This window comes from Oryctolagus cuniculus, chromosome 13 (genome assembly GCF_051225735.1).
Source record: "Oryctolagus cuniculus isolate XC-2025 breed Fujian yellow rabbit chromosome 13, ASM5122573v1, whole genome shotgun sequence".
Lineage (NCBI taxonomy): Eukaryota > Metazoa > Chordata > Mammalia > Lagomorpha > Leporidae > Oryctolagus > Oryctolagus cuniculus.
Genome location: NC_142879.1, coordinates 1,323,634 through 1,348,351, shown reverse-complemented (window position 1 = coordinate 1,348,351; position 24,718 = coordinate 1,323,634). Strand labels below are relative to the sequence as shown.

The 24,718-nt window shown below is 65.3% G+C and overlaps 1 protein-coding gene across 2 annotated transcripts in view; it reads left to right on the top strand.

Moving 5' to 3' along the window:
• NMNAT2 (nicotinamide nucleotide adenylyltransferase 2) overlaps window positions 1-24,718 on the top strand; it is a 56,333-nt gene that overhangs the window by 19,417 nt on the left and 12,198 nt on the right. For both annotated transcript variants that reach the window (XM_051841411.2, XM_089311963.1), the window contains exons 2-8: window positions 14,231-14,319; window positions 14,750-14,817; window positions 16,421-16,499; window positions 19,453-19,579; window positions 20,532-20,612; window positions 21,132-21,176; window positions 24,326-24,402. In XM_051841411.2, coding sequence (XP_051697371.1) covers window positions 14,231-14,319; window positions 14,750-14,817; window positions 16,421-16,499; window positions 19,453-19,579; window positions 20,532-20,612; window positions 21,132-21,176; window positions 24,326-24,402 — 566 coding nt within the window. The remainder of the gene's footprint in view (window positions 1-14,230; window positions 14,320-14,749; window positions 14,818-16,420; window positions 16,500-19,452; window positions 19,580-20,531; window positions 20,613-21,131; window positions 21,177-24,325; window positions 24,403-24,718) is intronic.

Genomic DNA, 24,718 nt, shown 5'->3' with positions numbered 1-24,718 from the left:
GTGTCCTCACCCTCTGTCACTTGGCGATGTCGCTCCGTATCCCTCGATCTGAGATGACCGCGGCTGTTCCAGCTCTCTCGTGTCAGTGTCCACATGTGTATCTTCCCCAGCCCTATCTGTGTCTTTCTGTTAAAAATGGGGCTCTTTAAGACTGTGTAGAATTGGGTCCTTTTAAAAGGTCCAATCTGATTTTCTGGTTCTTTAAACCCACGTGTTTAGATCATATGGGTTTAATTGAGTTTTTGATTCTGTTATCTCCCCTTTTGACTTAATTTTTTGTATTAGTGATTATCTTATAATGCATATATTTTAAAAATACTTATTTTCATTTTATCTGAAAGGCAGAGAGAGAGAGGGGTCTGCCATCTCCCGGTTCACTCCCTAAACGCCTGCCACAGCCAGGGCTTGACCAGGCTGAAGCCAGGAGCCAGGCTCATTGCTGATGTCCTGCGTGAGCAGAGACTCACGTCCTTGAGCCGTCACTGCTACCTCCCCCGGTGCACGGTGGTGGGAGACGGGTGAGAGGCCAGGAGCCGGCCGGGAGCCGGGCTCGGGGCGGGATGCGGCGTCCGGCCGCCTCCCTGCTGTGCGCTGTTTGCTCCCACGGCTGTCGGAAGCTCTTTCTTTGACCCCGTTCGTCTCCCTGTACCTCTGTTTCCTGTGCTCTGGGGGTGCTGATGCCTCGTGCATTTCCTTGTGTTTTCCTCCCGGAGTTTCAAGGTTTCAGGTCTCACGTCCAGGACCTTGACCCATGTTGAGCTTTGTGTACCTGGGGAGGGATGGGGGCCCGGAGGCAGAAACGCGGCCTTGAATTGCGTTTGTCTGCGAGCCCTCGGCAGTGCCCCTGCACCCCCCGGGTGAGCGCTGGCAGAGGGGTGACCTCTGGCGCGGCCACGCAGCGAGTCGGGGATGCACCTCCCCCATCCGAGTGCCTGGGTGTGAGGCCCGGCTCCAGCTTCCTGTGACGCAGGCTCCGGGAGGCGGCAGTGACAAGTGCAGGACTGGGGCCCCTGCCCCGACGTGGGACCCAGGCTTAGTGTCTGGTGCTGGCGTAAGCCCAGTCCAGCCTTGGCTAAGACAGGCTCTTGGGGAGTGAACCAGCGGATGGACAATCAACCTCTCTCCCCCTCTCAGATAACCTGTAACTAGGAGGTGACTTTTCAAATGCTCGCCGAGCTGGGGGCCCGGCAGCCCTGTGTCCTCTCCTCGTGGCTCCCAGGCCCAGCTGGAGATGGACGCTTAATTTTATCATGCTTCGTCTTAATGGCGTCTGGTGCCTGCCTGCTCGGGAGGTGCAGACGCCTGCGGCAGAGCCTTGCCCAAGTGGTTTCTGGTTGTGCAGTGGTGCCAAGCAGGGCGTGGCCGGGGCGCACTTGTGACCAGGGACCCCGAGAGCAGAGGCCACTGTGTCCCAGCCGTTCACCCAGCAGGGGGCCGGGCGGCAGCACCAGGCAGCGGGAGCACGGGGTGTGAACAGGCAGTGGCCGCCTAGGAGTTCGAAGAGGGGTCAGCTGCAGCCCCCAAGGGGCAAGGGGAGGCAGGAGATCTGGGAAATGAAGGCCACCTTGGGCTACCCAAGTGACAGGAAGTGACACGTGACATGTGTGAGGCTGGGTGGGGCCTGGACACATGGGTACAGAGGAAGTGACACGTGACGTGTGTGAGGCTGGGTGGGGCGTGGACACGTGGGTGCCGAGGAGGGGACGTGCCCTGGGAGAGCAGGTAGTAGGTGAAGAGTTGAGGGTGGGGCGTGTGTGTGTGTGCGGTGGGCGAAGGCAGCCAGGACCAGACTGGGGCTGGCCCTATGAAGGCACGGGCAGGATGCCTGTCCCACGACGGCGTGAGTACCGGGAGCAGCCAAGGCTGATGCTGTTTTGTTTATTTCTGTTTTGCTGGCTGGTGGGGAATGGTATTGAATGGGGGAGGTGTGGTCCTCTGAGGTGGCGAGGGACCGAGGACCCTGGCCAGGTCTCCGGCCCTGTGAGCGCAGGTGCGTCGCTTACGGCTCTTGAGTTAGATGCCATGTGCCAGGCCCGGCCAGCTACCCAGAGCTCCTGGGGACCCCTGTGCGGCTGTCAGCCCTGAGGACCACCCTGCCTCAGGGCGTCCCCCCCACCCCGCCTCCTGGGGGGCAGACCGCGGCCCCCTGCTCGTTGTGATCCAATAAGCAGCCAAACGGCCGAGTCCCCTGGAAGGAACCCGCGTGCCCGCGTGTGGTGCGGCAGGTTTCAATCAATAGGAATGAAAGGCTCGAAAGGCAGATGGACGCAGCCGAGGCCCGCGGCGGTCGCTCAGCATCCGGGCGCTGCCTCCCGGCGAACGCAGCCGCCGGCACCGAGCGCAGTGGTCCCGGCCCCTTCTGCCGTGAGCGGCTGTGCTACTGGCCGGGTGTAAGCCCTGGAGCCCCCACCTCTGAGCCTTCTCTCCCGGGCAGGAGGCGCCGCGGCTGGTGGCCTCCGAGGACAGATGGCCTGGCCGTGGCTGGCGACCTCCCAGGACAGATGGCCTGGCCCGGAGCCAGCCGGATCCCTGCGTGTCCGTTCTGGTCAGTGTCGCTTGTGCCGCTTCTGCCTGGCTTGGTAAATTCCCACGTGGTTGCTGGTGTCCCAGAGTGTGGGCTGAGGGTCAGGGCTGCTGCCCCAGACCCTCGTCCCTGGGGTGAGGCCTTGGGGACGGCGACACAGTGTCTGGGACATAGTATTGGGGCTTGGGGGCAGCAGCGCCCCGATGCTGCAGGGGGCTGAGGTGCCTTGAGCCACGTGTTCAGCCCAGCGGCCTGGCGTGAGTGTGCCGGCCGCCAGCCACCAAGTGCTTGTTCCTCATCTGTGCAAGGAACACCCGGCCCCCGTGAAGGGAAGGCAGACGCTCTGAGTGTGGGTGGACACCTGTCTTCCTCCGTGGGCTCAGGAAGTTTGCAGTGTTCCGAAGCCTGCCCCGTCGGTGTAGAGGAGCCGGGCCCTGAGACCTGGTGCTGCCCTGTGCCAGACGGAGCCTGTCCCACCTGTGCTCCGTGTCCCCCAGGCTGCATGGCCAGGACCTGGACACTTGACTCAAGTGGATAATGCTGACTTGCTAAAAAATTTATTTATTTGAAAGTTACAGAGAGAGAAGGAGAGACAGAGAGAGAGAGAGAGAGAGAGAGAGAGAGAGGTCTTCCATCTGCTGGTTCACTCCCCAAGTGGCCAGAGCTGGGCTGACCTGAAGCCAGGAGCTTCTTCCTGGTCTCCCACGTGGGTCCAAGGACCTGGGTCATCTTCTGCTGCTTTCCCAGGCCACAGCAGAGAGCTGGATCGGAGGTGGAGCAGCCGGGTCTTGACCTGGCACCCACGTGGGATGCCGGCACTGCAGGCTACGGCTTTACCTGGCACACCAGAACGCCAGCCCCAAATGACGTTACGCCCCCAGCACGTGCACAGCCTCCCAGGCTGACATGGAGCTGCACGTCCGTGGGTTTGCAGCAGTGCGGGCCCTCCCAGTGCTGCGTGTCTGCTCAGCGCCTGGCCCACTGCCCCAACTCACACTGGGGAGGTGGGTGGTCAGTCGGGAACGCCTGGGAAGGGTGCTTGTCCAGGCCCTGGGCTGCGCCTGGAACCCCAGCCCGTACCTGCGCCCTCACACGGCAGCTGTGTGTGCCGCTGTGCACGTGTGTGGAGGACAGTGTGCACACGTGTGTGCGCGGGTGGGGTGGCAGGATCGCCCCGGCCCTGTGCCCCAGCCCCGGTGCTGAAGAGCTGCAGCCAATCGTGGGGATGCCTGAGGCTCCGGGGGAGGGAGGTGTCTGCTCCTCCCCCTCCGTGGCTCCGCCCCAGACCCCTGACCCCGGCCTTTCTGGGGCCAGTGGCGCTGTTTAAGGCAAGTTGCCGAAACCATCCGTGTCTCGCTTTCCTGTGTTGGAAAGGGGCTGACGATACCTCTGTGTGCCCTCCTGTTGGCTCCTGGAGGACAGGAAGTGCAGTGGTGGGGGCCAGGCAGGTGCACGGGGAGTGAGTGCCCAGTGGCGACAGTTTGGCTTTGGGAGATGACCTCGTTCCGGCAGTGGAGGGTGGGGGAGCCTCGGTGTGTGTGGCCAGCCTGCTGACGGAGCTGTCACCCCAGTGGTGGGGCAGACGGTGAGGACCAAGCCTGGCCTGCAGCAGACGCCCCGTGGGCAGGGCTCTTGCGCGCTGCCTCCCTCCCCTTCTCCCTGGGGGCCCTGGGAGCTGGGCGGTTTGGTGGCACGTCTGCTGCTGGGCTCCCGTGAACGGGCCTGCCAGCCACGGCGGGGGGTCCCTGTGCCGTGAGGCTGTCGCGAAGGGCGTCTGGATGGCCCCTGCTCACTGCCCGCGTCGGGTGCGAGGCTGAACACCGAGCCCGGCTTGCTCGGCTGCCTGGTTTTGCGTGACTCCCCCCGTGAGCTTGCCAGTGCCGATGTGCGGCGGCGTCTGGAGGCAAAGCCGTGAGGAAGAGGAGACGTCCGGCGGCCTCCGTGTCTCTCGGCCTCGTCTGCCAGGTGTGCCGCCCGATCTTGCCGCGCGCGCGTCCTCTCACCTGGCGGCCTGCCTACCAGACGCTGTGGCTCGTGTTTCCTGAGCTGGGGAGACGGTGCTGCCGGGGCCGCTGGCGTCTGGCTGCATCCCAGGCCCTGCTGGAGCTTCCTCTCCGTGGCCCAGGGCTCTGTGTATCCAGCAGGAGCAGTGGTCGTCGGTCCAGGGAGGCTGTGGCCTGCCTGGGGGACGGGACTGCCCATGGGTTCCGGGGGTCATGGCGCGTCCCTCGCATTTCCGGCTTCCACCGAAGCCAAGCCGGGCGCTGATCTCACGCCTTCCCACCTGTGCCTGCCCCGTTGTTTCTGTTTCGGTCACGTACAAAACTCCGTTTCATTCCTCCCTGCTGGAGCCCTGCTCAGAGGCTGCTCTGCCGTAGCCATGGTTGTGTGCAGGTGGGGGCAGGGGCTGCCCCGGGACCCCTGAGGAAAGGTGGAGCCAGGCCGGCCGCTCTGGGGCCCTGCCCGGGGGAGGAGGTAGACCAGCTGCTGGAACAGGGTGCTGGGTGGGCCTTGCTCATGGTCAGAGCCTAGCACGCAGCCTGTGCTCGGGGGCGATGGCGGGGCAGCGGCTGCCTGTTAGCCGGCAGACGGTGTGGAGGAATCGGCCCAGGAGCCGAGCTGTGGTGGAAGGCAGGCAGCATGTGATGGCCCCTTCGCATGAGGAGCCAGACAAGGCTGGATGCAGGCGCTGAGCTCCGACGGTGCCCATGGGGACGTCGGCGCCCCCGTGCCAGACACGAGCTCGCGGAGAGCCGGCTCCGGCGTCCCGTTCTCAGCCCTCGCGAGGGCGGTGCGGCGCTGCCCTGCAGTGTGGGGCCGGGCCCCATTTGTGATGGATTCTGAGTACGTGTGTTCTTACGTGTGCATGTGTATTGTTTGTGTGTTCCACATGTACGTGTGTGTGTGTGTGTGTGTGTGTGTGGAATGGCGACCTAGCAGGGATCTCACAGTGCCCTCGCCGGCCCTTCCCTCTGGGCGGGGACCCAGTTGCCTGAGCCACACCCGCTGCTGGCAGGCAGCTGCAGTCGGGAGCGGGGGGCGGGAATGGAACCCAGGCCCTCGACACGTGGCGGGCGCCGGGCTGACACCACTCCTGAACGTCTCACAGCGCACGGAAGCCCCCGTCCAGGAATTAACTGGCTGACAACGTCAGCAGCGCTGAGGTGGGCAAGCCTGTGCCGTCCACTCATTGTTCATGAGTTTATTTTAAGGATTCATTTTTTTATTTGAAAGGCAGAGTGACAGAGAGAGAGCGCTTCCATCCGCTGATTCACTCCCCAAATGGCCGCACCAGGGCGGGGCCTGGCGAAGCTGAGACTCCTTTGAGGTCTCCCACGTGGGTGCAGGGCGCAGGCACTCAGGCCGTCTGCTGCTGCTTTCCCAGGCCACAGCGGAGAGCTGGATCGGAAGTGGGGCAGCTGGGACTGGAACCGGCGCGCATCTGAGCTGCAGGCATTGCAGGCCACAGGGCCAGTCCCTCATTTGTTATTTACAAAGCAGCTCCTGGGTGCCAGCTCCAAGCAGAGTGCTGGACACGTCAAGAAAAGGGCAGGTAGTGCTCTCAAAGGCCCGGGACCTACAGGGAGACAGGCAGGGGGAGGTGCGCAGACATGGCCCCATGCAGGGGGAGGTGCGCAGACATGGCCCATGCAGGGGGAGGTGTGCAGACACAGCCCCGTGCAGGGGGAGGTGTGCAGACACGGCCCGTGCAGGGGGAGGTGTGCAGACATGACCCGTGTAGGGGGAGGTGTGCAGACATGGCCCCATGCAGGGGGAGGTGTGCAGTCACGGCCCATGCAGGGGGAGGTATGCAGAGAAGGCCCCGTGCAGGGGGAGGTGTGCAGAGACGGCCCCATGCAGGGGGAGGTGTGCAGACACGACCTGTGTAGGGGGAGGTGTGCAGACATGGCCCATGCAGGGGGAGGTGTGCAGAGACGGCCCCGTGCAGGGGGAGGTGCGCAGACATGATCCGTGCAGGGGGAGGTATGCAGACACGACCTGTGTAGGGGGAGGTGTGCAGACATGGCCCCATGCAGGGGGAGGTGTGCAGTCACGGCCCATGCAGGGGGAGGTATGCAGAGAAGGCCCCGTGCAGGGGGAGGTGTGCAGAGACGGCCCCGTGCAGGGGGAGGTGCGCAGACATGATCCGTGCAGGGGGAGGTATGCAGACACGACCTGTGTAGGGGGAGGTGTGCAGACATGGCCCCATGCAGGGGGAGGTGTGCAGTCACGGCCCATGCAGGGGGAGGTGTGCAGAGACGGCCCCATGCAGGGGGAGGTGCGCAGACAGGACCCATGCAGGGGGAGGTGTGCAGACACGACCCGTGTAGGGGGAGGTGTGCAGACATGGCCCCATGCAGGGGGAGGTGTACAGTCATGGCCCATGCAGGGGGAGGTGTGCAGAGACGGCCCCATGCAGGGGGAGGTGTACAGACACGACCCGTGCAGGGGGAAGTGTGCAGACATGGCCCGTGTAGGTGGAGGTGCGTAGACATGGCCCTGTGCAGGGGGAGGTGTACAGAGACGGTCTCGTGCAGGGGGAGGTGTGCAGAGACGGCCCTGTGCAGGGGGAGGTGTGCAGACACGGCCCCGTGCAGGTGGAGGTGTGCAGAGATGGCCCCGTGCAGGGGGAGGTGTGCAGTCATGGCCCATGCAGGGGGAGGTATGCAGAGAAGGCCCCATGCAGGTGGAGGTGTGCAGACACAGCCCATGTAGGAGGAGGTGTGCAGACACAGCCCGTGCAGGGGGAGGTGTGCAGAGACGGCCCCGTGCAGGTGGAGGTGTGCAGAGACGGCCCCGTGCAGGGGGAGGTGTGCAGTCACGGCCCATGCAGGGGGAGGTGTGCAGAGAAGTCCCCGTGCAGGGGGAGGTGTGCAGACACGGCCCCGTGTGGGTGGAGGTGCGCAGACACAGCAGTGCAGGGGGAGGTGCGCAGACAGGACCCATGCAGGGGGAGGTGTGCAGACACAGCCTGTGCAGGGGGAGGTGTGCAGAGACGGCCTAAGCAGGGGGAGGTATGCAGAGACCCAGTGCAGGTGGAGGTGTGCAGACACAGCCTGTGCAGGGGGAAGAGTGCAGAGACGGCCTGTGCAGGGGGAGGTGCGCAGACATGGCCCGTGCAGGGTGGAGGTGTGTAGACATGGCCCGTGCGGGGGGAGGTGTGCAGAGACGGCCTCGTGCAGGGGGAGGTGTGCAGAGACCCAGTGCAGGTGGAGGTGTGCAGACACAGCCTGTGCAGGGGGAGGTGTGCAGAGGCAGCCCTTGGGCGTGGTCAGCTCTGGCCCCTCACCCCTGCCTCTCGTGCGCTGTGGGTAGTAGTGAATTTAGTCTGTTGTGCCGCAGGTGCATCTTGGGCTGTGTGCCGGAGGCCCAGGGCCGTATTCATCCAGCGGTGTCAGCAGCGTCCAGGTGGACGAGGCTGGCCACTCGCTGCACCTGCCCCTGCTGGGAAGCAGGTGACCACCAGGGGGCACTGGCAAAGCCGTGGCCACCGAGTAGACTCCTTTCCTCCCCTGTGTGTTCGCTGTCCATCTGCTTTTCTTGGTGTTTCCCAGCATGCCCTGGAATGCCTGATTTTGGCTGCGGTGTGTCCATTGGCAGGAGTTGCCTCGTTCTCGTGTCTGTCCGGCCCCTCTGTTTCTACGTCCAGCTGTCACCCGCTGGCCGTGCTGAGGCCGGGAGCTCTCTCGCTGCTGGCTGTTTGCAGTGGTCTGACCCGTCCAGGAGGAGGCAGGCTCGGCGGGGGTGTGGGCCGTTCCCGGCACAGCCTCGTACAGGCAGGCACCGCAGGCACCGCCAGCCGGGTGAACAGGGCACGGGCTCCCTGTCCTGGCCCCGTTCTTACTGCATGGACACGGGGTCTCTCCTTCCTCACTCGTGCACACGGGGTCTCTCATCCTTCCTCACTGCATGGACACGGGTCTCTCATCCTTCCTCACTGCGTGGACACGGGTCTCTCGTCCTTCCTCACTCATTGACACGGGGTCTCTCGTCCTTCCTCACTCATGGACACGGGTCTCGTCCTTCCTCACTCATGGACACGGGTCTCTCGTCCTTTCTCACTGCATGCACACGGGTCTCTTGTCCTTTCTCATTGTGTGCACACGGGTCTCTCGTCCTTCCTCACTCATTGACACGGGATCTCTCGTCCTTCCTCACTCATTGACACGGGATCTCTCGTCCTTCCTCACTCATTGACACGGGATCTCTCGTCCTTCCTCACTCATTGACACGGGATCTCTCGTCCTTCCTCACTAATGGACACGGGTCTCGTCCTTCCTCACTCATTGACACGGGATCTCTCGTCCTTCCTCACTCATTGACACGGGGTCTCTCGTCCTTCCTCACTCATTGACACGGGATCTCTCGTCCTTCCTCACTCATTGACACGGGATCTCTCGTCCTTCCTCACTCATTGACACGGGGTCTCTCGTCCTTCCTCACTCATTGACACGGGGTCTCTCGTCCTTCCTCACTCATTGACACGGGGTCTCTCGTCCTTCCTCACTCATTGACACGGGGTCTCTCGTCCTTCCTCACTGCGTGGACACGGGTCTCTCGTCCTTTCTCACTGCGTGCACACGGGTCTCTCGTCCTTTCTCATTGCGTGCACACGGGTCTCTCGTCCTTTCTCATTGCGTGCACACGGGTCTCTCGTCCTTTCTCATTGCGTGCACACGGGTCTCTCGTCCTTTCTCACTGCGTGCACACGGGTCTCTCGTCCTTTCTCATTGCGTGCACACGGGTCTCTCGTCCTTTCTCACTGCGTGCACACGGGTCTCTCGTCCTTTCTCACTGCGTGCACACGGGTCTCTCGTCCTTTCTCATTGCGTGCACACGGGTCTCTCGTCCTTTCTCACTGCGTGCACACGGGTCTCTCGTCCTTTCTCATTGCGTGCACACGGGTCTCTCGTCCTTTCTCACTGCGTGCACACGGGTATCTGGCTCCCCAAGGGTCTCCTCTGAGTGTTCTTCCTGCTCCCGTGTCCCCTCTGCCTCCCCCAGCTCCGTTTCCCCGCTGTAGGCGTTTATTTTGTTGCTTTCTCCAGTGAAGGCTGCTCCTGGGCTGCTGCTCCGTGAACTGTCACATTCACCCGTGGACGGGGGGTCTCATCGTCAAGCAAGGCCGCTGCCAATGGTCCTCCCCACTCCCTGTGCCTCCCCCACTCCCTACACCTCCCCACTTCCTGTGCCTCCCCCACTCCCTGTACCTCCCCCACTTCCTTTGCCCCCACTTCCTGCACCCCCACTTCCTGCACCTCCCCCACTTCCTGCACCTCCCCCACTCCCTGTACCTCCCCCACTTCCTTTGCCCCCACTTCCTGCACCCCCACTTCCTGCACCTCCCCCACTTCCTGTACCTCCCCCACTTCCTGCACCTCCCCCACTTCCTGCACCTCCCCCACTTCCTGTGCCTCCCCTCACATTTCTAAAATTAATTAATGTGCTTGAAAGCAGAGTTAGAGAGACAGACACAGATCTTCTACCCGCTGGTTTACTCCCCAAGTGGCTGTTGGCACCAAAGCCAGGAGCCAGGAGCTTCTTCCCGGGCTCCCACTGTACCTCTTGGGTGCAGGGGCCCAAGCACTTGGGAATCTTCCGATGCTTTGCCAGGCTCCTTAGCAGGGAGCTGGGTTGGAAATGGAGCAGCCAGGACTCAACCCAGCGCCCACATGGGATTCTGGCACCGCAGGGCCAGCCCTCTCCTCACTTTAAAACAACATCCCAGTGGGCAAGCACTCCAGCGTGTGTGTCGCGTATCCGGCTCGGCAGTGGCAGGCGGCAGAGGCCTGGGGACGGGTGAGCGCTGAGGCCCAGCCCGCTGGTCCCGCTGCTTCTCCCTTGTGCCCAGAGAAGCTCAGCTCGTTCCCCTGCCCAGGAGGCCCCCCCCCACTTCTTCCCAGCACCCACAGGGCTTTCTCCCGGGGCGTTCCCGCCCCGGGGCCATCGCCCAATTGTGAGACCCTGGGCCAGGGCTTCGGCTGCCAGCCTGCTTTGGTGGGCCTGTGTTTGGAAGAGTGGCTGGGGCCAGTTGTCCATGGCTGGGAGGGGCTGTCTCCCTGGGAGAGACAGGAAACAAAGACGGGGTCAGGACGCCACCCTCCGCCGCCCGTCCCCAGCGCCAGTCTCCGCTGTGTTCTCCCCCTCCCGGGAAGTCTCTGCGGCTCCTCTGGCGCCTGCTGCCCACGCGCTCTGTGTGGCGCCCCTGTCGCAAATGTCGCAAGCCTCAGCATCGTGGGGGCGGGGCAGCGTCCCTGCCGGCCGCTGGCACAGAGCCACCGTCACCGGAAGCCCTCGCCAGCTCTGTCAGGTGAATTCTCAGCTCCCAGCAGGAATCTCGCTCCAGCTGGGAGCACAACTCAGAAGGGGTTGTGCCTGTGCTGAGCCCTGGGTGGCAGCGCAGGTCACACGCGTGGCCGGGAGGCAGGCGAGACATGTCTGCACCCTGAGTGTTCGTTCACGGGTGAATTGCCCCAGCCGTGTCCGTCCCAAGGCCTGCAGTGAGCGTGGGCACAGCGGAACCCCTGGGGACCAAGCACGAGGCATGCCAAGCCGATGCCGGTGCCGGCTCCTCTCCGTGGCGGGCAGGCCAGCGTGTGGGGTGTGAGTGTGACTCAGCCCCTCCGCTGGGACGGAACTGATGGACAAAGCTAGACCATGTTTGGGAAGCCTGGCCCGGATCGGATCCCACGGGCTGGTCTCTGTCCAGAGACACCCTGGTGGTGAGCCGAGGGAGGGTACCCGGGGGTGGCAATGTCCCCTGCCCCGTGTGTGGGCTGTGACAGTCCCCTGCTCCCTGTGTGTGTGTGGGCTGTGACAGTGTCCCCTGCCCCATGTGTGTGTGTGGGCTGTGACAGTCCGCTGCTCCCTGTGTGTGTGTGGGCTGTGACAGTGTCCCCTGCCCCATGTGTGTGTGGGCTGTGACAGTGTTCCTGCCCCCTGTGTGTGTGTGGGCTGTGACAGTGTCCCCTGCCCCATGTGTGTGTGGGCTGTGACAGTGTCCCCTGCCCTGTGTGGGCTGTGTCTCCAGTGTCCCCTGCCCCGTGTGTGTGTGGGCTGTGTCTCCAGTGTCCCCTGCCCCATGTATGTGTGGGCTGTGACAGTGTCCCCTGCCCCGTGTGTGGGCTGTGACAGTGTCCCTGCCCCGTGTGTGTGTGGGCTGTGACAGTGTCCCCTCACCCTGTGTGTGGGCTGTGACAGTGTCCCCTGCCCCGTGTGTGTGTGGGCTGTGACAGTGTCCCCTGCCCTGTGTGGGCTGTGTCTCCAGTGTCCCCTGCCCCCTGTGTGTGTGTGGGCTGTGTCTCCAGTGTCCCCTGCCCCGTGTGTATGTGGGCTGTGTCTCCAGTGTCCCCTGCCCCATGTATGTGTGGGCTGTGACAGTGTCCCCTGCCCCGTGTGTGGGCTGTGACAGTGTCCCCTGCCCCGTGTATGTGTGGGCTGTGACAGTGTCCCTGCCCCGTGTGTGTGTGGGCTGTGACAGTGTCCCCTCACCCTGTGTGTGGGCTGTGACAGTGTCCCTGCCCCGTGTGTGTGTGGGCTGTGACAGTGTCCCCTCACCCTGTGTGTGGGCTGTGACAGTGTCCCCTGCCCCGTGTGTGGGTGCAGCTGTGTCCCCACGTCGGCAGCCTGTGGCCAGGGGCTCCCGGGTCCTGGGCACGGGTGCAGCCTGGATGGCACGTGGACCACAGATAGGCTTCTTGAACCTGTGCTGTAGACGAAGGGCAGCGGCAGCTGCCCCAGTTCTGCCCCAGCTCCTGCTGATGCCTGGGAAAGCAGCGGAAGGGCGTCTGGGCGCTTGGGCCCCTCACGCGCGTGGAGACCAGGACGGAGCTCTGGGCTCCTGGCCTTGGCCTGGCCCAGCTCCGGTTGTTGTGGCCGTTCGCAGAGTGAACCAGTGCACGGAAGATCTTCCTCTGTCTCCCCCACTCCCTCTCTTTCGGTCAGTCTTTCTTTCAAATAAATAAAAATAAGTTTTTTGGGGCCGGGAATCTGGCCGTAAAACAGGACTTGAGGATGAGTGATGTCTGTTCTTGTCAAGAGTGAATGTGACAGTGACACACCTATAAGGGCGGCCGAACCAACGGACCCGACAGACCCCAGACGTGACACACCCATCGGGGCGGCCGAAGCCTGGACCCGACGGACCCCAGAGCGACAGGGCGTTTGAGGATCCGGAATGCTCCCCGCCCCCCACCGCCCCAAGCCTGCAGGCACTGCTGGCCAAGTTGTCCGAAAACCTTCGCGAGCACAAAACCCTGCACCCCGGAATGTCCTGTCCCTGTGTTTGTGGCTGCTGGAAGCGTCACAGCGGCCTCGTGGGAGTGGAAAACTGTGGCTCACCCCGGCTCGGACGGCACTCAGCCAGACACCGCAGCGCGGTTTCTCCTCCTGCAGACCTGCGCCAGCGTGCGGTCCTCTGTGCACGGGGGACCCGTGTGTAAAGGCAGGGACACCAGGCTGAAGCCAGGACTGCTGTGGCTGCCGGCCTGTGACGCCCGGGTCCATCCGAGCAGCGCCCACCTGCCCTGGGGCCCAGAGCCGCCTCTGCTTCCACAGGAGACGCTCCAGCCCCGCTCACCGCCGGAGAACGGAAGGCCGAGCAGGGGCCGCCTACGAGCCGGGCTGGCCAGCTCACGCACAGTGTTGAGCCTCCGGGCGCACGGCCGCTCCTGCCTCAGGGAGTCTGGGCACTGACCGCTGCCCGCCTGCTCCCCGCCAGGGTCAGCGGCTGGCCCAGAGCACGGGGGTGAGCAGGCCAGGGCTCTGCAGTGGCCCCTCTGCTGCCTCTCAGGCGGCTCGGGGCTGTGCGGAGGACACAGGTCATCGTGCGTGTGGCCAGACCAGCAGGGGTGAACTCACGTGTGCTGTGGGCTCCACGTAACAGGCGTGTGCATGTGTGGGTTCACCGAGAGTGACAGGTGTGCCGCACGCATGCTTCGCTGTTCCTGTGGGCTGCTGCGTGGTGGGCTGAGGTGTGTGCAGTCTGCGTGGTGACCCCGTACATCGACAGCGGCGCTGAAGACGCCCGCTGTTTAAGAGAACCGTCGGAGATTTCACGTGGAAAGGAAACAGAGAAGCAAAGATGCAATTTTCATGTTATTTACTACTTATGAATTAATCGTAATTATTCATTTACTCGAAAGGCACATTGCAGAGAGAGAGAGAGAGAGATGTGTCACTGGTTGACTTCCCAAGTGGCTGCCGCTGTCGGGGCTGGGCCAAGCTGAAGCCTGGAGCCTGGAGCCTGGGACTCCATCCAGGTCTCCCACCTGGCCACCTGCTGCTGCTTTCCCGGCCGCATCGGCAGAGAGCTGGGCCGGAAGTGGAGCAGCCGGAACTGAACCTGTGCTCACGTGGGATGCCAGTGACGTGAGCAGCTCAGCCGTGGTGCCAAACACCGTTGCGGGTGGCTTTTTCTGAGCTCCTCTTCCTCGCTGGCCTTCCTCAGGTACCCGTGGGAGAGAGTTCCAAGCTGAGGCTCCAGGGACTCCTGACCCAGACCTCGTGTAACCCCCCAGGCCCAGCTCTGCCTGGGGGCTGGAGTCTGGCCCACGCCCTTTGCTCACCCACGTCTGCCTTGAGCGCGGGCGTTTTCTGTCCAAACAGCCGGCAAGGCAGGCGCTGGCCGAGGTCCGGGAGTGCAGGGCTGCGTTCCGCTCATCCACGCCTGCGTTCCGCTCATCCACGCCTCTTTCCTTCCACCAGAGCGGGCCAGGGACTACCTGCACAAGACTGGGAGGTTCATTGTCATCGGCGGCATTGTCTCCCCCGTGCACGACTCCTATGGAAAACAGGTGGGTCCCTGCCCTCGCCCCGTGGCGGTCAGACACGGGGGACAGCTCCCGGCCGAGTCAGAGCTCGGGGACGAGGGGCAGGCACCGCGTGGATGCCGGGCCGTCTGGGGCAGCCTCTCCTGGAGTGCTGGAGAAAACCTCATTTCCCCCCCTCCCTGCTCGCGTCCCAGAAAAGCCAGGCGCTGTCCGTCCTTCCGTCCCGCCCAGGACACCAGCCAGCCCGCCCCAGCCCAGGGACAGGCGCGCTTGCTGGGCCCACGACGGCTGCTGCCGGGCGATGCGCCGGCCGGGCTGGGATGTTTCTTCCCCGTGCCCTGCGTCCTTCTCTGTCCCCCACGCCGCCCTGCCACGCCTGTCCGTGCCGCCCCCGGGGAATAAGGGTTGTGGGGGGTGCTGTGGGCGCCTCCAGGCTTGCTCTGTTGCCTCCCAGGGCCTTGTGTCGAGCCGGCACCGCCTCGTCATGTGTCAGCTGGCCGTCCAGAACTCCGACTGGATCAGGTAGGGCCGGGCCCGGGGAAGAATCCAGCTCCGATCCGGGTGTCGTGGCGGGGGGTGGGGGGCAGCGAGAGGCTTCAGCCCCCACGGCAGTGCTGGGCGGCCTCCAGCGGCGGCCCGGGTGACTTGGGTTTTGAGCCAAGCCGTGGGGCAGTGAAACTAAAGAAGGAAGTGCAGGGTTTCGTCTCCTTGGCTTCCCCAAGGTCACTGCGGGAAAGAACCGCCTCCCACTCTGTCCCCACCGCCTCCTGCTGACCCCAGCGCTTTCTGGAAGGCTCCCTGACACCTGGATCCAGCTCAGGCCGTCAGGGTCCCCGCTGACTCGGGACAGAGGAGTGGGTGCTGGGCTCACTGCCCTTTGTGGCGGCTGCAGCAGGTGCACTGGGCCTGCGCCTGCCCCTCCCCGGCTGGCCCTAGGAAGCAGGCTCCCGGTCGCCATGGGAACCCTTCTCCCAGGGCTGCGGCCTGCAAAACCTGCGTGGTGAGACGATGGTTGCGAAAACGGGCACGCCACGCGTGCTGCCACATCCACTGCCTGGCAAAGCAAGCAGCCCCCAGGGGTGTCTGCGAAAGAGTGATGGACAGCCGACCGCAGGGGGTGGCAGAGGCGGTGGGCGGGACTGGGAGCCGCAAGGGGCGGGACAGAGATCCCTGCACACCTGTGTGCTGCTCTGGGTACGGGGCAGGTACCTGTCCCAGCCTCTCACCCCCCAGGACATGGGGACGGAGCGGAGGCGGTGGGAGAGGAGGAGGTGGCTTTGCCCTCGGTGGGCAGCAGGGCCCCTGAGCGGGACTGCTCGCGCCCAGGGCAGGCAGACACTGGGCAGGAGGCCGTCCCTGCTCTGACGAGCTTTGCAGACCCAGGCATAAGCCCTCTGCACTCCCTGCCTGCCCTGTGGGGCCCTGGTGCCCTGGGACGTGTGAGTGGCAGCTCTGGCCAGCAGGCCCCTGACGCGGGGAGCCGTCCAGCAGGGTCAGGGCAGGGAGGAGCCAGGCTCGGGCTCATTAGCCGGAGCCTCAGGTGTGTGCGTTGGTGGGGTGGACGGGGACGGCTCGAGGGCTAAGGTGACCCCGGGTCAGCAGCCTGCTCGGCTGGCCTTGAAGTTGAGCATCGGTCTGGGGCTGGACTTCGCCATGTCGCGGCCTCCTTGCGTGGGGCTGCGCCTTCCAGTCTGAGCACCACGCCCGCGAAGTCCCAGGGCTCGGGGAGGCGGACGGGCTGCTCCCCTGGGCCCGCAGCCGCCGGGTGAGGGGCCCGGCTGCTTCAGCCTTTATCACGGTCCCGTAGTGTCGAGGGAAAGCCTCCTTTGCAGGTAAGACTGAGTGCCGCACACGTTAACACCTGCCGGGGCGGGGGCACTGCTGCCGAGCTTCCATTGCTTCCCCGGAGCCCACGCGTGGACCGGCCTGACGGACGGCTGCCAACTCCCGTCACCTTACACAGAAACCCGAGCCATGGGGGCTGTTTCGGGCCAGGTGTGGCCCGATGGCCGTCGCTGTCACAGGCTGGCGGGAGCTGCAGGGCCCCAGCCTGGGGTCTCTGGAGGGGGACGGTGGGGGACGGCGGGGGACGGTGGGACTGAGCCAGGCCTCTCCCTGCCGCTAGGGTGGACCCTTGGGAGTGCTACCAGGACACCTGGCAGACCACCTGCAGCGTGCTGCAGCACCATCGAGACCTCATGAAGGTGAGCGGGGGCGGGGCCGAGCGGGGCCTGGCCAGCGGCGGGAGAAGCTGAGCGCCTGGGGACTGCAGTGCTCCCAGCCTCCCACGTGGGCTGCAGCCCGGGGAGGGCGTGGGCAGGGAGAACGGGGCCTGGGTGCCAGTGCCCTGGCTGCAGGGGAGCTGCGGGTGTGCCGCACGCCAGGGCCGCCGCTCCCTCGCTCCTTCCCGCCCCACCTGTGAGAGCGCCGGGCAGCAGGCCGGGCCTGGTCCTTATCTGTCAGTGGGGAGAGGAGGCGCCCAGGAGAGAACTGTGTCCCTGACCGGAGCCTGGAGCCTGGGGCCGGGCTGCGGGGACCCAGGGTGGCCACACGCTGGCCACCGTGCCAGCCAGTGGCACGGCACTGGCCAGAGCAGAGAGCTCTGTGCCCACCCGTCAGCTCCCACGGGCAACCGCGGCGGTGGGCAGCAGACCAGGCTCAGCCCCGGTAGCCGGCCGCAGGGCACTGTTCTGGTCCAGGGGCCTCCGAGCCGCTGTTCTTGCTGTCACACAAGGGCCTCTCGCCGTTCTCCGTGGGCAGCAGCCCTGACCTCACAGACGGCTTTATGTCAAATGGAGGGGAGCTGTGCGACCCAGAATCTGGGGTGGGGCAGAGCAGGGGAGTCAGGACCACCTGCTGGTGACCCGCTCAGGTTCCCAGGACATGGAAAGCCGGCCTGGCCCGCACCCCAGAGCCCTTCACACAGCTGCTCCTCTCGGCCCCTGGGAGGCTGGGCAGGCCAAGCCCTGGTCTCTGTTCCTCCCTGGGCAGGCTGAGCCCTGGTCTGTTCCTCCCTGGGCAGGCTGAGCCCTGGTCTCTGCTCCTCCCTGGGCAGGCTGAGCCCTGGTCTGTTCCTCCCTGGGCAGGCTGAGCCCTGGTCTGTTCCTCCCTGGGCAGGCTGAGCCCTGGTCTGTTCCTCCCTGGGCAGGCCGAGCCCTGGTCTGTTCCTCCCTGGGCAGGCCAAGCCCTGGTCTCTGTTCCTCCCTGGGCAGGCTGAGCCCTGGTCTGTTCCTCCCTGGGCAGGCTGAGCCCTGGTCTCTGTTCCTCCCTGGGCAGGCTGAGCCCGGGTCTGTTCCTCCCTGGGCAGGCTGAGCCCTGGTCTCTGTCCCTCCCTGGGCAGGCTGAGCCCTGGTCTCTGTTTCTCCCTGGGCAGGCTGAGCCCTGGTCTGTTCCTCCCTGGGCAGGCTGAGCCTGGTCTGTTCCTCCCTGGGCAGGCTGAGCCCTGGTCTGTTTTTCTCTGGGCAGACTGAGCCCTGGTCTCTGTTCCTCCCTGGGCAGGCTGAGCCCTGGTCTGTTCCTCCCTGGGCAGGCTGAGCCCTGGTCTGTTCCTCCCTGGGCAGACTGAGCCCCGGTCTCTGTTCCTCCCTGGGCAGGCTGAGCCCTGGTCTGTTCCTCCCTGGGCAGGCTGAGCCCTGGTCTGTTCCTCCCTGGGCAGGCTGAGCCCTGGTCTGTTCCTCCCTGGGCAGACTGAGCCCTGGTCTCTGTTCCTCCCTGGGCAGGCTGAGCCCTGGTCTCTGTTCCTCCCTGGGCAGGCTGAGCTCCGGTCTCTGTTCCTCCCTGGGCAGGCTGAGCCCTGGTCTGTTCCTCCCTGGGCAGGCTGAGCTCCGGTCTCTGTTCCTCCCTGGGCAGGCTGAGCTCCGGTCTCTGTTCCTCCCTGGACAGGCTGAGCCCCGGTCTCTGCTCCTCCCTGGGCAGGCCGAGCCCTGGTCTCTGTTCCTCCCTGGGCAGGCCGAGCCCTGGTCTGTTCCTCCCTGGGCAGGCTGAGCTCCGGTCTCTGTTTCTCCCTGGGCAGGCTGAGCCTGGGTCTCTGTTCCTCCCTGGACATGCTGAGCCCTGGTCTCTGTTCCTCCCTGGGCAGACTGAGCCCTGGTCTCTGTTCCTCCCTGGGCAGACTGAGCCCTGTTCTCTGTTCCTCCCTGGGCAGGCTGAGCCCTGGTCTCTGTTCCTCCCTGGGCAGGCTGAGCCCTGGTCTGTTCCTCCCTGGGCAGGCTGAGCCCCGGTCTCTGTTCCTCCCTGGACAGGCTGAGCCCTGGTCTGTTCCTCCCTGGGCAGGCTGAGCCCTGGTCTGTTCCTCCCTGGGCAGGCTGAGCCCTGTTCTCTATTGCTCCTTAGGCAGGCTGAGCCCTGGTCTCTGTTCCTCCCTGGGCAGACTGAGCCCTGGTCTGTTCCTCCCTGGGCAGACTGAGCCTGGTCTCTGTCCCTCCCTGGGCAGGCTGAGCTCCGGTCTCTGTTTCTCCCTGGGCAGACTGAGCCCTGGTCTGTTCCTCCCTGGGCAGACTGAGCCCTGGTCTGTTCCTCCCTGGGCAGGCTGAGCCTGGGTCTCTGTTCCTCCCTGCCTCTCCCTCTCCTGGTGCACCAGTTCTCAGCTCTGCGCCCTCCCCGTGGCCCACCCAGTGCAGCACAGTGACAGGAGGTCACATTTGTCTGCGTTGAGCTCTGAGACGTGCAGCCCATCCAGGGGCAAGTCCACCCCCCGCCCCTCACCACACAGCTCCGCTGGCTCTGCTCGCAGCCCTGGGCCCGACGGCAGAGGCAGTGCCCGGGTTGGTGAGGCCCTGGCACGTTCCCAGCACGCAGGCCGCAGCCTCGCTGCCCTTCACGGCTCCTGCCCAGCCAGGCACTCGGGCACGCTGTGTGCACCTGCTCGGCTGACCCGGCTGGAGTTGGGGTCAGTGCTTCTGGGCTCCCCAGCCGGGGCTCCTGGGGGATGAAGCGGCCTTGCAAGGTCACACAGTTAGAACAGGGCAAGGCCGAGCCCCCGCTGTGGCCCTGGGCCTCCGGGCTGCTGAGTGAGTGCGTAGTACAGCTGGGTCTGGAACCCACCGCAGGGCTCCCCTCCCCCGCCTGGCTCCAGGCAGCCTCACCATGAGGGACGAGCCGATGACCACTTCCAGGGTCTCTGGCCGGTGACGCTGACCCGGCTCTTCCCTTGCGCAGCGGGTGACCGGCTGCATCCTGTCCAACGTCAGCACGCCCTCCATGACGCCTGTGATTGGGCAGCCGCAGCAGGAGACGCCCCAGCCCGCCTACCAGAACAGCAATGTGCCCGCCAAGCCCACGGCAGGTAGGCCCTGCCTCAGGAGCCCCTGGGGGCCCCGCCGAGCTGCCCGAGCGGGGCGGGGGGGGCGCAGGTTTGCATCCCGGATGAGGTGCTGCTGGGAGCAGGTGTGGGAGCCCTCCGCGCGCGGCCACAGAGGAAGCCGAATCCCTGGGCTCGGTGTGCAGACATCATCGCCTTACTGGAGTGACATGGACAGAAGCCAGCGTCTTTCTCTGCCCCCTGAGGGTCGCACCCAAGGGTCTGGTCTAGGACCCCCGCACTCTTAACCCCTCCCAGGACCAGACCTGCCACTCACACTGAGTGAGACTGGGGCTGTGGCCTGACCGCTCAGTGTTGTGCGACGTTCCGAGGGGTGGGTACCTCGTCCCAAGTAACAGACAGAAAACTGGGGTTGGGGGGCTGCTGTTCCCGGTCAGTCCTGCTCAGTCCTGGCCGGCCACGAGGCCGAGACAGGTGCAGTCCCGTCACCGGGTCACTGGCGCGTTACGTAAACAGGGTGCAGCCCCCAGCAGCCGGCAGCTCAGGGTGCAGACAGCTGCATGGGGACTGGAGCGTTGGTGGCCCAGCAGCGCGCGGAGGAGGTGGCCCAGGACGCACGCGGGGCAGAAACGCTCCCACTGAGGAGGTGGGGACGGCCACAGCGCAGGGGCCCTCTAACCAGGCCCCGAGCAGCCCAGGGCACGCAGACTCCCTCTCAGTACCCGCGAGGCACGGGGAGAGCAGAGTACCCCGTGGGTGGGCAGTGGCTGTCACGGGGTCGGGTCGTGGGTGCTTGGCCTGGAGTGCAGACTCTGGCCTGTGCCCTGGACGCCTGCACCTGGCGCCCTCGGGTTCCTGTTCTCTCCCTGCCCTCCTTCCTCCTCCCTCCCCGGTACCCACCCCCTGGCCCCCGCCGCGCCCGAGGGTCCCCTAGGGGCCCCAGCCTCCATCTCGGTCCCTCTGTTCTCTCCCACAGCCAAGATCCTGGGCAAGGTGGGCGAGAGCCTCAGCCGGATCTGCTGTGTGCGCCCACCCGTGGAGCGCTTCACCTTCGTGGGTAAGGGCTGGGCCCTCCCCGCCGCCTCCTTCCCCCCCCCCCCGCCTCCTTCTCCCCCCGCCTTCTCCCCTCCCCTCCTTCCTGCCTGGAGGTCTCTCAGTGTCCCCAGAATTCACCCAGGGGCGGGGGCAGGCGGTGAGGAGCTCACCTGTGAGCCATGAGCAGTGAGTGCCCTTAGGAGAGTGAGGCAGAGGGGAGGGGCCAGCTTGAGCCAGGAAGCAGACCACCCCCCACGCCACCCCCAGCACTGGACTTGAACTGCGGCTGCGGGACTGTGAGGCGTGAATCCGGAGAAGCCCCCTAGTTTCTGGTGCTGTGCAGATGGAGCCGGCTGGATACCGAGTGACTGTTCTCAGAGCTGTTGGTCACCTGTCCGTGGTGCCACTCAGTGCGGGGGGTGGGGTGCAGAGGGAGGCCACCCCCAGCCGCGGGGCCACAGCCCTCCCTGCCCGTGGTGGGGGCAGAGGCTCTCCCCAGGCCCGGGTCCCTGAGGTGCCTGTGCCCCTCTTGTGTCCGCAGATGAGAACGCCAACCTGGGCACGGTGATGCGGTACGAGGAGATCGGTGAGTGGGCCGGCGGGGCTCCAACCTCGGGAACCGAGTGTTTCTTGGTGCCCACTGACCTCGAGGCTGGCCTTTCGCTCCTCTGAGGCCAGGAAGCGGGGCTCTGTGCCGGCGGCAGGGTCGGGGTGGAGTGCAACCCTGGTGCTGCCCACGAACGGGGCAGTGCGCCCCCTGCTGGCCTTCCCTGGAGTTTTCCTCTTGGTGGGGCTGGAGGCTCCTGAGGCTCCAAGAGACAAACCCGAAAACTGAGAACTTTCCTAGGCCCAGAGTGGGTGAGGGGAGAAAATGGGCGCCATGGCAGCCTGGGGCTGGAGTGGGGGTGCCCAGTGAAGGCAGGCCCGTGACCGTGGGGTTTGGGGTCTGGGCCTCCAGGGGAAGGCACCCATGTCGGTTTTTTTTTTTTTTTGATGCATTTATTTATTTGAAAGTCAGAGTTAGAGAGAGAGAGAGAGAAATAGAGAGAGATGGAGGTCCTCCATCACTGGTTCACTCCCCAGATGGCCGCAACAGCTGGAGCTGCCCTGATCTGAAGCCAGGAGCTTCTTCCCGGTCTCCCACGTGGGTGCAGGTGCCCAAGGACTTGGGCCATCTTCTACTGCTTTCCCAGGCCACAGCAGAGAGCTGGACAGGAAGTGGAGCAGCCAGGTCTCGAACCGGTGCCCACATGGGATGCTGGCTCTGCAGGTGGCGGCTTTACCCACTACACCACAGTGCCGGCCCCCACGCTCAGTCTTACGCCCTAAGTGTCTCTGGTGGGCCTCCTGCCCAAGTCTGCGGCACGCTCACCCTGGCTTACTGGAACCTTCCGTGAGGTTTCCAGCTTTGTTGCTGGAGTCGCCACTGAACATTGTTAGGTCGGCTCACAGTGCCGCCAGTCACAGGGAAATTGGGATTAAGAGAGAAATTCAAGGGTGGACGTTGGGACACCCGCGTCCCATGCCCGGGGTGCCCGGTTTCCGCTTCCCCAGCAGCTCCCTGCTCACGCGCGCCCTGGGGGCAGCAGTGACGGCGCGGGTGCCTGCGCCCTGCAGCCAGGGGAGACCTCACGGAGCTCCTGGCTTCCGCCCGGCACAGCCCCAGTTGATGCCAGCGTTTGCGAGTGACAGCCAATGGAAGGTCGGTCTCTCTCTGTATCTCTGCCTTTCAAATAAAAATATTAATTTTAAAAAGACACATTTATTTTGGCACCAAAAAATTTTGAGATTCCCTGCGCAGTTAGTTCAGAACACGTTTTTCCCACGGACTTTTTGAGACATCTTGTATCAGCGAAGGCGGTGACAGTCCTGCTGCCTGTGAGTCAGTCCACTGTCGCCACAGCCTCGGGCTGGGCCGGGACCAGGGCAGGAGCACCAGTCCAGACGCCCTGTCAGGCCCCTGGCTGTGGCCCGTGCCCTGGTGGCCGGGTGGACCGCAGGGCCTGGCCTCGCACGGCTGCGGTCCTGGGCGGGTGTGTGGGGAGAGGCTGATGCTGGGATGACCTGGATGGAGGCTGCCAGCTCCCGCCCTGGTCTCTGCACCGGTGGGGCTCCCGTGGCCCTTTTGTGAGACCTTCTGGAGCAGGAGCGGCTTTCTCCCGCCCCTCAGCGTCCATGACCTCATTTCCTGCTCCTAACTGAAGCTGCCGGCTCCCCGGCTGGCCCCAGGCCTGGAGCTGGAACGAGAGGTCCCTGCGCCCCCCAGTGGCCGCACACGCCCTGCTCAGGCCCCGCTCTGACTCCTGGGCTCCACTTGAGTGGGAAGGGAGCCCTGGCTCCTGACAGAACAGGACTCCTCGCAGGGCGCGGCTGCCCCGGGGCCGTGACGTGACGCCGTGTCGGAGCCCGTGGCCATCCTGGCGTCCTGGTCCCCCGGCAGGCAAGGCCAGAATGTGAGCAAGCTGACGGTCAGCGCATCCTCCAGCCATGGCCGCTCAGTGGGACTTTTAGGCACACCCACTCCCTCCCGGGGGCCTGTCGGGAGCTCCCATGGGCCGGGCAGCAGAGTCCCCCACACGGGCCCGTCTGGGCTCCTGGGCACCAGCCCGGTTCTCCTCTGCACTGGCGCTCACCTGGGTGTTTCCCAGCAGCCCCACTGGTGCCCCCCGCAGAGGCCTGTGTTGTCACCCACACAGTGTGCGTGAGTGGCCGCCGTGCCGGGCCCTGGGGTCCCTGCCCGCACGCCGAGTGTCCTGGGCTGGCAGGGGCAGGCAGGAGCCCTGAGTGCTTGAGAACCTAGCTCTCCCCGGGGACAGCTGCCGGCCACCTGCCTCAGAACCTTCCGGAAGCTCCTGTGGGGTCTGGCAAGTTCACAGCCGGAAGTCCTGCTGTCCCTGAGCTGGCCTTGGTCCCAGCGTGGAGCAGCTCCTCGGCAGTCTCGGAGACTCGGGGCTGTGGTGGCCACCGCCGCCGGGCTGGTGGCGAGCCCAGGGTAGGGCTGTCTCACGGTTCCACACAAGACGCCCGCAGCCGTGTCCTCAGTACACGCCCCGCCCCCCATAGCCCCCGGAAGAAAGGCTCAAATCCACGCCCTGCTCCCCACGGGTCAGCTCTGCCCACTCTGCGCCTCACTGGGAGCCTTGGGGTGGACACGGAGGGGGAGCGAGAGCCGCAGGGGCCGCAGGTGCAGGATGAGCTCAGGAGGGGTCCTGCCTCGCCTCCAGGCTGCTTGCTGAGGACCCCCAACAAGCCGGTCCCTGGGGCACTCTCGGTGGCGGTGGGGGTGGCTGCTGCCCGCCACACGGGCACTGGGGATGGCAGCCGGGCTCCAGACAGCATGGCCGCGGTCGGCTTGACCTCTGTGAGCCCTGCAAGGTGGCATCCCAGACAGAGCAGGGCCGGGGCTCCCCGTGTAGGTGCCCCCACCCCTGGGGATGGCAGCCGGGCTCCAGACGGCGTGGCCGCGGTCGGCTTGACCTCTGTGAGCCCTGCAAGGCGGCATCCCGGACAGAGTGGGGCCAGGGGCTCCCCGTGTAGGTGCCCCCACCCCTGGGGAGGGTGGCTGGGCTCCAGACGGCGTGGCCGCGGCTGGTTCAGTCTCTGTGAGCCCTACAAGGCGGCGTCCCGGACAGAGCGGGGCCAGGGGCTCCCCGTGTAGGTGCCCCCACCCCTGGGGAGGGTGGCTGGGCGGGCGCGGGCCCAGCCCCTCACTCCTCCGCACACTTCGGCCTGCAGAGCTGCGGATCCTGCTGCTGTGTGGGAGCGACCTCCTGGAGTCCTTCTGCATCCCCGGGCTCTGGAACGAGGCCGACGTGAGTAGCATGGCCGCGGCCGGCGCTGGGCTGGGCTGGGCTGGGCGCAGGGACGTGGGTAGTAAGGCCGTGGCTGGGCTGGGCTGGGCTGGGCGCAGGGGAGGGCTCTCTGGGTTCCCGCCTCTGGCCTGCCTTCCCCGGACCAGTCCCCCCGTCCCCCGAGTGATGGGCACACACGAGCCGGCCGCATCCTCTGCTGTGGACGGAGCCCTGCTGCCCCTCCTCTGCCTGCCCCTGGGAAGCCCGGGGTGGGCTCGCTGCTGCGGGGCAGGGGACGGGACACCTTTGCTGTGTGGGGACTGCTGTGCCTGGTGTC